Source organism: Trichosurus vulpecula, chromosome 1, assembly GCF_011100635.1.
Source record: "Trichosurus vulpecula isolate mTriVul1 chromosome 1, mTriVul1.pri, whole genome shotgun sequence".
In the NCBI taxonomy this organism is placed as follows: Eukaryota; Metazoa; Chordata; class Mammalia; order Diprotodontia; family Phalangeridae; genus Trichosurus; species Trichosurus vulpecula.
Window position 1 is genome coordinate 392,437,216 of NC_050573.1, and position 11,957 is coordinate 392,449,172.

The 11,957-nt window shown below is 38.8% G+C and overlaps 1 protein-coding gene across 1 annotated transcript in view; it reads left to right on the forward strand.

Annotated features, from left to right (window-relative positions):
• Window positions 1-10,881, forward strand: part of ONECUT2 (one cut homeobox 2) — a 56,279-nt gene extending 45,398 nt beyond the window's left edge. Inside the window, exon 2 of the mRNA XM_036757418.1 lies at window positions 8,434-10,881. Within this exon, the coding sequence (XP_036613313.1) occupies window positions 8,434-8,720 (287 nt within the window). The 3' untranslated portion in view covers window positions 8,721-10,881. The remainder of the gene's footprint in view (window positions 1-8,433) is intronic.
• Window positions 10,882-11,957: the final 1,076 nt, after the last annotated feature.

Consider the following 11,957-nt stretch of genomic DNA (forward strand, 5'->3'; position numbering starts at 1 on the left):
AGTCATAGGGAAAGAAACAATGATGAGATAAAGACATTTCAGGGTTCATGAATACAGAGATAGGTTGTGAGTGAGGGCAAGCCCAAGGGTGGGATCATCTGCATGTAGCTCAGGTGATGTGAAAGAATAGGTCAAAGGAATTAAGTTGAACAAGGGCCTAGGAAATCAAGATATTTGAGAGGGTATCAATATACATGTTGAAATCTACTAATTTTAGGGAAGTAGTTGGGTAGAGAGAAACATTATGAGCCAGGAACAGAAGTGTGTTCAAGCAATATAACATATCTGAGCTTCAGTCTCCTTATCAGTAGGGGTAATTAATAATAATATTTGAACTACCAGCCTCATGGGATTTTTCTTTTTAGGAAGGTATGCTATAAACCTTAAAATATGATGTAATTGTGAGTTGTGACAATGATGACGGTGTTGGATGACAGAGAGAGAAATAAACAGATAGAAACAAAGCGGGCAAGGAGAAGGGAAGGAGAAAGAAGAGAAAGGGAAGAAAGAGAGAGGGGAAAGAGAATGCAATGCTGGAAAGCTTGCTGGATTTGGGAGTCCAGGGACCTTGGTTCTAATGGACCCATTCACTGTATTACTTCCCAAAAGTCACAACCTCTGTACTCACCATCTCTCTGTGTGTGAAAATGTAATAATAATAGCTGACCTGCTTACCTCAGAGGAACATTGTAGGAGTACTTTGAAAAAAAATAAAGTGTATACAGTATAAAAAATATAGAATTATTATTATTGGATAAATTGGTGTCCATCAATGAACATTTTTTATGTTGGAGCAGTTTGTAAATTATGTCCTAGAAATAATAAATGTATTTTAAATTATCAATAATATGAGAGAGACTCTGGGCAGTTCTTCTTCCTAATTGGAGCAGGTACTAAATTAATGTGTATTGAATTGAATTAAATTGAATCAAATATCCCAAACCCTCAAGCAGACCATCCAAGCATTGAAAGGCCACATAGCATTTTGAAAGTCAAAACTTCGGCATCTCAATATGCCAAAGTCACTTCAGAATTCAATTGTCATCTCAGCCCACTACAAACTAACCTGGAGATGAACCCAGATTATTTAAAGAAATTGGAAGGGATACTTCCTCTGCCTTACATTTGAGTAGAGGCTGGACTAATTGTGATTGGCAAAGCCAGAATAAGGCAAGGTTTGAAAATTATGCTTTTCATGTGTTGTCTAATTTCAAGCTTTGAGCTTTTACTCTAAACGCGTACAACTTCACCTGTCACAAAAGACATGCCTGTGTACACTGGAAAATAAATTTTTCTAGCCCTAAAATAGTTGCATTTTTTTAAACAAAGCAATATTTTCAAAGTCTGTCTCTTTAGCTGTGCCCTCAGGAGCTGCCAACTGCTAGTCCAGGCTCTGGCGATAGCCCTCACCCTGTGGCACACAGGGAACAAACCACACCAAGAGGGAAAGTTACCAAAACTAGGCAGAAATGATTTATAAATTATTCTGTCTCTGAAGACAGTGCCCCACTCTTAATAAAGGTCAATTTTGCAATATCCTTCTTAAATGCAATCTACAAATGTTTGGTATTGCTATTTTTAATCTGGATTTTAAGCAGTTAATTCAAGTTTCCAGCAAGAGCCATCTTTGTCCTCTTAGTCTGGTATGTTAGGGCCAGTGAAAGATTCTAGCAGAGCCCTGCCTTATACCCTACTTTAACATGGTGGGTCCATTTGCCTCTCTACAGACAAATTTGTCACACACAGAGACACACACATGTATATATGCACACATTACAAACCCACCAACTCATGAGAGAATTCTTTTTTTTTGTCTCCTGTCCCCTCAAGAAGATCATACAGATGTACATTGCTTTGAAGGGTAAGAAAGGAATTGGATACAAGCCTGAGGGTAGCTCCTGAGGGTGCTGACCCAGGATCTTGCAATCTCAGCATCTTCCAGCTTTTTCCAGTTTGAAAAACCATTATGAACAGTCCCAGATAGACTCAGGAAGACTGAGGGCTGTGGGTGTTCTTCTCGCATTTTTCTGAATATTTCAAAATAGAATTCATACTACTTGTACAATACAGGTCAGAACTCTCCCACCATCACATTGTTGTTGACTGATATGTAAAAGTATGTAAAAGTACATATGCATGTGCTTATTTTTGGACTGGGCCTGTGATTTCATTAGTGTAGGGAGCTCAGGGTGATAGACTGCCCCCTCCTAAAGAACATTAGAATCCGTTCTGTACCTTGGCATCTTAGAAAACCATCTAGGGCAGTATGAGATTTAAAAACTTACCTAGGGTTATGCAACCTTAGGTGTAAGAGATAGGACTTGAACCTTGGTCTTTCTAAATAGGAAGTCAGCTCTCTAGCCACTATATCATGCTGTGTCTTATATCAATGTTTGTTGTTGTGTTGGGGTGGTGTTAAACTCTCCATGACACCATTTGGGGTTTTCTTGGCAAAGATACTAGACTGGTTTGCCATTTCCTCCTCCAGCTCATGTTACAGATGAGGAAACTGAGGCAAACAGGGTTAAGTGACTTGCCCAGGGTCACACAGCTAGTAAGCATCTGAGGCTGTATTTGAACTCAGGTCTTCCTGACTACAGGGCAGGCTCTCTCTTCACTGCACTACCAAGCTGTTCTCTTACATCAATGTACATACAGCTAATACAAATAACTTGCTATCTAAGCATGTCAAAGTTTGTGGAGGCATGTTTTCAGTCCTAGAAACCCTGAAAAGGAAAATGGTACACTTGCTAAACCAGAGTCCAGGAGCCCCTCTGTACTCCCCAGTCTGATTTTTTTTCTTTCTTAGTCTTGCAATTGTTTGTGTATGGAGCAGGGGAGGAGTTTTCCCATTATTTCCGTCTTCCTTTGACTTTTTAATAATAACATTTGTGAGGAGATACATCAGGGCAGTAATTACTGACAGAGAGCACTAGGCAATGTAGATGAATGATGTACAGATGGCCAGTTGCTTTGGGTCAGGGACTACCAGTGTATTCCTAGCCTGTGAGAAATTAGAAAGGTTGCAGGGCTGCCTTTGTTGGTGAGGTATCTGGTGGCTTCAAAAGGCTATTAGGGAAGTGTAGAACATATTGATTTGTTCTTGTTTCTCTGCAGTTTGCTGAACATTAAGTCTTTAACGTTTTTCTCTTAAATGAAATATATGTATTGACCACCAAATGTGATCTGACAGGACCAACATTTACCTGTACCCACACTGTCTAAACACCTTATTAAAAGCACAAATACAGCATTATCTGATGAATAATCAATATCAGTATGAAAATTGAGGGGCCTATGGCTAATCCAATGGAACATGAATTGACAGAGAACCTTAGGCAATGTTTGCCAGGATATATTTGCCCAGTTTTAGATACAAGGTGATTATCATCAAACAATATTTATTCAGCATTCTCAGCATAAATGACACAGACTTGGAACTATACAACGGGAAAGGAGGATGAAGAGAGGTCCTGTGACTCATGCAAGGGAAGCAAAGAAGTCCAGTAGGGGGAAAAAAAGCAAAGGGCTCCCACAGACATGGGCCCTCCTCTTGATACTTTGACTAGCTCTGTGTGATGATCCTAGGTGAATAACTTAAGCAGTCTTGGCCTCAATTTCTTCATCTGTAAAACAGGGATTAAAAATGGCTATCCTACTCATCTCTACTGGTTATGTTCATAGGAGGCAAAAGGCATTTTGAAAAGCTATAACTACTATTCAACTCAATTTGACTGATATTCATTAAGTACCTATAGAAGGCAATAGCCCTTGCCGTTAAAGTTGGACAATACAGAACACAATGAAAGATTAGATTTTATTCAATATACAAGCACAGAGACTTGTACATTAGGAATAGAGGAAACCAGGCCAGTGAGTTAAGGTGAGGCCTAGCTTCCAGAATCTAACTTTTATCAGTAGTTTTTTTTTTATGTGTGCATGCCTACATACTTTTATATACTTTTAAACATCAGCCAATAATGATGTGATGATGGGAAAGTTATGACCTGTGTTCTACAAGTAATGTCAGTTTTATTTTTAAATACTCAACAAAATGCAAAAAAAAAAAACCAACGACCCTCAGTCCTCCTGAGTCTATCTGTGACTCTTTACGTATAATGGCTTCTCATAATGGTTTCAGAACAAGAAAGGCTGAGCTGTCAGTCATCCCACTGAGCCAGCTGACCTATTGAACATGCTTATACAACATGCTCCTCTTCCCTTCTTGTAGGCAGAGTTTCCCTAGAGGTTCCCCCCCTCCCCGGGGTATGGTTTCCCTTCTTAAGCAACTCTTTCTCCTTCAAGAGTGGGGCTTACTTTTCAAAGCCTGGGGTAACAAGTGGCCTGGCCAAAGTCACAAACAGAAAAGTAAAAATGCCTGCTCTTCACCCTTCACTTCCTTTTGTTCTTACCAGCTCACAATTAAGTCAACTGGAGGATTTACTGTGTGCCAGGTACTATCCTAAGTGCCAAGTCCTAAGTTTATGCAAAGAAAGGTAAAAGATACAACCTGCTGTCAAAGAGCTTACAACCTAGTGGAGGAGCTTACAATTTAATACAATTCTATTTCTAGGAGTATCTGAATCCTGAATTCATCACCAAGCTTGTATTTTTCATTACTGGTCCTCCTCCTTTTCCCTAAAGGCTACAAGTCCCAGCCTAATTCTTTTAGGCCAGGGCTATCCAAAATGTGGTCAGCTTACAAGCATAGAAATTTACATAAATGCTTTAGTAAATGAAGACGAACTACCACAGAGCTCTCACTAAAATGGCAAATCAAAATCTATTGTCTATTGTTTCAATAAAAACCTAAGGTTGGACAGCCCTGATTTAGACAAAACTTCTCATCTCTGGAAGAAGAATCCACTCCCTCTCTAGTCCTTTCACATAGATTCTTTGGCACTAAGTAAAGTACAACAGTAATTCTGGTGTGTTGGTTGATGATTTTTACTGAAAGTAAAAATCCTTCAGAACTAAAGCAACATTTAAGAGGAAAACAGGTAACAAGGGAAAGAATTGACTACTTTTCTCTAGGAAAGATGAGGTTGGAGGAAAGAAAGTATGGGATAGGATTCACTATCTTTCTCCCTACTCATTCTGGGTTGGCAATACATAATGATTTTCAACAAATAGTTTCTGATTGTGATATGCCCTGATCACTCTTCCAGTCCAAGGTGGCATCTGCTGTACTATCTGTAGATTACTCCTTGAACCCATTCCTTCCTGCTTGCTTGGATGCTTTCACATCTCCAGCTTTTTTTGTCTACACACAGCTCCATTTTCCAAAAGTTTGGGGAGGGAGAGTGAACTGAAGAGACAAGGTGTTAGTGAGTATTTGCCCCCAAGTCCTTTCTGCCTCCTTTTTTAGACATGGCAGCTAAGCCAGATCTACATATGGGTAATCTTCAGACCCTGTGTTTATGTTTTGACCCATGGTTTCCATTTTATTCTGACATCAAGAAGAGTGTTTCTGAGGTCCCATGTGTGAATGGAAACAGAATGTTGCCACTAGAAAAAGTCTGAGTAAAGAAAGAGAAACAGAATGTTGGGAAGGGTAGAACAGTATCCATCAACTATTCTGGATTTCACTATTAAGTCATGCCAGCCTAATGGCAGTAACCAAAATATTTATTTGGGAAACTGTTGCCCTCATATGAAGAGATTCTAAAATTCTGGCTCTTAACACTGCTTTTGATCCAAACGGTAGCGTACAACCATACCTCATAGCTTCCCCTACTGATATAAACTATAGACATGCATAGAATGTGGCCTCGACATACTGTCTGTCACACCAGGGCATACCTGACCCATACTCTATGCATGCCCATGAGTCATATAAATGTTTCTCTGAATATAACTCCCTTTTGGCCTTTAATCATCTTGGAATAGCTTCGTTTTGAACCTATGTCTCCACTGAGTTGGAGCTTTTTTCATGTGCTTGTAACAAACACAGTCTCTTGGGTTTTTTTGCTTAATGTTTCACATGTACTGAGTATTTTAACTTTTCCAGACTACTTTGCTAATAGACTGAGTATTACTGGCTTAGAGTATGAGGTCATTGAGAAATCATCATGAATACTTCTGGGCCAGAATCAATAAAAGCATTTATTAAGTGCCTAATGCCCCTGTGCTAGGCTTGGCCAAAAAAAAAATTACATAGACCTTGTCCCTGCCTTTTTGGAACATACAGAATTAGGGAGGGAAGCATTCATAACTCAATGTGCTAGGCACATCAACCACAGTATTAATACATTAAAAACAGCCAAGTGTATCTAATAAGTTATTTACACCAACTCAAGGTCAAGGATAAGAGTATTTTAAGGGTGGAAGGGAAAGGTAATATAATAGCACTTTAATACTTTAAGGATCTGTAATTCCATCAGGAGGTACTCACTCCATGAATGCAGATTGTAAGCCTTCTGTAACTTAATATGTGGTTTTCATGTGTTGATATGACTGAAAACCTATTATCCTGTGGCCAACCTAATAATGAGACTCTCTCAACTCAGCTCAAGCAATCAGCATCTGGCATGTAGCCCATCACCAGGTATGTGTGTGTATTCATGTATGTATGTATATACATGTATACTTGTATGTATACACATATACATATATGCATCCATAGACATAAATATGTGTATCTATATAATGATATGTGCATATAGATGTATACAAATATACAGAGATATATAGACATATACACACTTAGACATACACACACATATATAAATAATCTATATAATAGACAGGTTGCCCAAGTATCCTTTCAGTCTCAGAAGAAATGAAGGAAGGCAGGTTAGGAGGAGGTGGACTTCGCGTAATGAGCTTTGAGGAGAATATAGACAAGAGTCAATGATGAGCAGGCCTGGATAGGCTGCATTCTACATAGCTGGAGAGAACTTCCAATCTGATAAAACCATAGGCTAACTGGAGTATTTGAGGATAACCAAATATAATAATAGCATCAAAATACTACCTCACATTAATAGAGAACTTTAAGCTTTTCAAAGTATGCTTGTTTTTTCTCCACATCTACCCTATGTTCCTCTAGGGATGACCCAAAGGTTATGTGACTTGCCTGAGGTCAAGCAAATGATGTGTGAGGGTGGAAAGGCAGCCCCATGGTGCTTCTCCTCACTGGAATGAAAGCTTCTTGAGATCATGAATTGTTTCATTGTTGTCTTTGTATCTCCAGCAGCAAGCACAAAGTCTGGTATATAGTAGGAGCTTACTAAATGCCTCCTAAAATGTATTACAGATAACAGAGTAGTCATAGGCTAAGGGAAAGCCATCAATTTTCCCTGATCAATAAAAGTACATTGTTACCAATCAGTGAATATTAAATTACCATTGTCCTCCTCATCTTCTGTCCAAAGTGAGGAAAGATAACATTGAACCCAGGAAACTGAGGCAGACAGAGGTTAAGCGACTTGCCCAGGATCAGACAGCTAGTAACTATCTGAGACTGGATTTAAACTCAGGTTTCCCTGACTCAAGGCCCAGTGCTCTAGTCACTGCATCTCTTAGGTGTTTCTTATCTCCCACAACAATCTTACAAAATAGGTGCATATTTTACAGATGTGGAAACTGAGACCAAGAAGGGTTAAGTGATTTGTTCATGGTGATATAAAATGTCTAGTCACTGTGTAAGGTGAGATCTGAGCATAGATTTTCCTGACTCCAAATCTCAGACTCTAGTTGATATTTCATGATGCCTTTTACTTCTACTCCTATTCACACCTGCTCCATAATGAACAGTTCAAATCCCTATTTGTCCACAGAATTGACCAGAACTGCATTTTCAGGATTTTTTCCCTCAAACTCACATCCAGCTATTGTTAGGTATTTTTTTAAGTTTAAAAGATGGGGATTTTGGTTGGGATAGCAACTTTCTGCCATCTCTTTTTGAACTAATTTCTAATGTCATTTCTTTAAAAAAAAAGTCAAATGGCATTGAAGGGTTGATCTTAGAAAAGTATGAAAAAACCCATTGCACTTTAATGTTATAATTCAATTATGAATTTACAAATTAAGGCTTTAGATATCTGTTGTTGTCACTTTGAGCAGTGATCCTTTCCCTGGCTCAGAGAGATGCAGGGACCCACACAACAACAATTATTCCTTTCATTATCACCTATTTCCAGAGTGGAAAAAAATGGTGGATTGGGGGGAGGGAGTTATAATTTGCACAAATTTAGACTCTTTAATCTCCCCTAATTTTCCATCTCCTTCCTCCTCCCAACCATGCAGGCACCTTCCATCACAAAGTGATGAAGTTGGAGGCCTAGTTATTGACAGGTGGGCAGTTTGCACAATAAAGTTTAACAGTTTACATCCCTATGTATGGCTTCATCGATGCTGTCGATGGATCCCTTACTTGGTTTATGGGTACTTATGCATACATTGATTCTTCTTCTTCTCTTTCCCTTCAAGCATGCAAACGCAAAGAGCAAGAACCAAACAAAGACAGGAACAATTCCCAGAAGAAATCCCGCCTGGTTTTCACTGACCTCCAACGCCGAACACTCTTCGCCATCTTCAAGGAGAACAAGCGCCCATCAAAAGAGATGCAGATCACCATTTCTCAGCAGCTGGGGCTGGAACTCACCACAGTCAGTAACTTCTTCATGAATGCCCGACGTCGCAGCTTGGAGAAATGGCAGGACGATTTAAGTACGGGAGGATCCTCATCAACCTCCAGCACTTGTACCAAAGCATGACTGAAAGAATCTAAATTGGGCACAAGTCAACTGTAAAAGGAAAAAACAACAACAAAAAAGGAAAAAATACACAGGATTCTTAGCTGGGGCCCTTCACTGGTGATTTGAAAGCACAATTCTCTCAAAAAAGAAATTTCTATTCTAGCTGTAATCATAGGACATGTGTTCTTTTTTTATGGCTATGAGTCTAAGTGCAAGCTAAAAATTAGTCTCTTCCACAAAAAAATACTATTCTCTAAGCATGCTAAGCATACCAGAAACCCAAATGGGTCTCTCCTAAAAGCCAGTCAATTCCAATGTGGTTTCAGCCACACTTAGGATTGCTTAAAAAGAAAACAATCCAACACAGTCTTACTAGCCTCTTGCAGACCGAGTTCCCATGAATAGCAGTGGGAATCTGGCCTCTGTGAGGAATTCCAAGTCTGGGATCCCCAGATGCTTCAGTTAAGAGGAGATTCTAGGAATATTTATGACCTCATTTGCTTTCCAAATGCTTAGCTGCCTCTCACTACAATATACCAAAGTTCACAGCCATAACTAGTGAAACCTAAAAATGATAATTACTGAGCACAAACTTTAAATGTGGAAATCAAATCCAAGAACCTGTTTTTCCAACTCAGGCATCTTTTCACCAAATGGTTTAGGAGCTTTTAGGTCGATCCAGTTGATGGTCTTCTTTCCCTTACCTCCAGAAAGTCTCATATGGTTATGGATCGGTTAAAACAAAATCCATTCACTTGAGCTCAAAGTATCAAGCACAAAGATGATAACTATAGAAATAAGCAAGGTTCTGGATTCTTTGCGTCCGTATTGTCAAGACATTGATTCTGAAGTCATTAGCGGATAGCAAGGGAACAAGGATGGCTTCAAGCACATTTTGCAGTTTGCCACCAATTCTGTGTTTGTACATGATGCAGACGCTCACTCAGGAGGCCAATTTAACTGCTATGGTACATGGAGCAAATGCAACATATTAAAAGATCTAGATTTTTTTAGATCATTAGTGTATCCTCCTTGGTTATTGGCCATCTAGTCCCTCCTATTGTGCATTGTTACCACAACATTCATCTCATTATTACTATTTCAAATTTTGTTGCTATTTCATACGTTCCTTTGGTGGGGTCCCTCAATGTTTGCTGGCCTTGGGGGAGATTCCAACAGCCAACCAACATGTCATCTCAATATGATTGTTCATAACTTTTCATCTGAATCCCAAGCCTCTTTCATTGTTAAGCCATCCCTGTATAACGACTGATAAAATCTGGAGAAAACACAGCACACCAAAGAAGCAGAGTCCTGCAAACCAAAGACATTTCTTACTTGCCATTTTCTAGCCTAAAAATACTGTGATTACTTTTAGAAATCAGAATGCCTCTGCAACTCCAAATGGCACTCAGCTGTTGCATTTAGCTAGCCCTTTGGGTGAGCAGTATGGCAATGCTGAGAACATTAGCCAAGTCACATGGGAAGGGTTAACCACACTGGCTGTCCTTAGTGGTGACCAGCTTCCAAATGAGGCCTACAGTCCTTCTCCTGGATATTGTGATGGTCACAATGTGCATATTTACCAGTGAATGGCCCCTGGAGAGCACCATTGGAGTGTTCAAAAGCAAGCCAAACACTGCAATGATTCTTTAAAGACACTTGAGACTTTTTTATGTATTACTTAATCGAAACCAAAGAAACTTTTCTGCACCTACTTCTGCAACAAACAAAAACTGTTCCATTAAAGATGAATAAGTAAAAATGAATAAGAAATGAAAAACAGCAAAGAAGAAGGGAAAACAATGCTGTGTGACACATTGTGTCTGGACAGACCTCTTGGAACATTTTTCGGAAGCAGATTTCAAAGAAAGGGTTGAAACAGGAATGGAAACAAAGAAAAGCCTCCATTGGCTGCTGCTTCATTTGACAACTCACTTGGTAATCTTAAAGTTGAAGATTGTCTTTAATTTGTGCCTATGCAGTTTTTCAAAAGAACAAGGAACAGAGCAACGGAAACCTCAACAGCTACAATACCAAAGATGAGGATTTCTCACACCTTTTGTTTCAGTTCATTATCTCTTCTTGCACGGCTAAAATGCTAATAGCATCATTGATTTGTGTAAAGGTAATCAATTCTGTTTCTTTGAGCAACAAAAGAAAAGGGTCATTTATTTTATTTTATTTCTTTTTTTTTTTTTGCTTTTATAGTCTCTACCCCAGCATGGAATCTTTCCAAAGGTACCACAGACTCCAAGTGTAAGATGTTGGGATACTTAACTAATCTCTCTTCTCCATCCAGGGAATGTGGGAGAAGAGATTGTCACTTGAATGTTCTTTGCCTGACCACCTAAAATTTGTTCCTAGTATCCGAGCCTTATCATCAGGGGAATGAAGGGGGACACTGTGCTGGGCAAATCTTTTCCCCTTCCACAATACCAAAGAGTTTGCCATCATGATAGCTTTGTCTCCATGTAGTTGCTACATCCGAACAGGGCTCATTTCAGAAAACATGTAAAAATTATTGTGATTTCTACTTTTCTATTAGCTTTTAAAATCATCTATAAAGCTGCATTTCTAAGAGGAAATATATATTCCTATATATGTATTAAAGTATATATGTTTTATATATGCGTTATTTACATAACACATATATACATATATACAGGATGTCCCAAAAGTCTTTGCACAGTTCTCAGCTTTAATAGCTTTATACTGCACGAAGACTTTTGGGATACCCTGTATATATACATACACACATATATGTATACAAAACTAACTTGATATCCATGAGATCCAGAAAATATTGCTGTCAAAAAGTGACATGTTGTTATTATTGTATGTTTGATTTGTTAAGTATACACTTCAGAATTGTAGTCATTTTCCATGCCATTCCAAAGGCAAAGAACCACTGTAGACGTATGGTATTTAGACTGAGATGAAATGTCCAGGCAAAATTTAAACTTATGATCACATATTCTGGAATTATATTCACTAAATAAGAATTTATCCTGCAACAAACTCACCATTTGCAGTTGGAGTGAATAAGATGTTCTAAGCTTCCACCCCAACCCACTTATTGTTATAAATCCTAGGTCCTGCTCAGGATTGAGCTAACAACAATAAAAAGCCCATCTTATGTAATGCCAAAAAATATTCAACATAGCTTCCCCATCCTGTTACCTAAGATGAGAGTCCCCTCAAAATGAGAATATACCCCATCATTGTTTTTCCTCAAGGAAATCTCATGTTCTT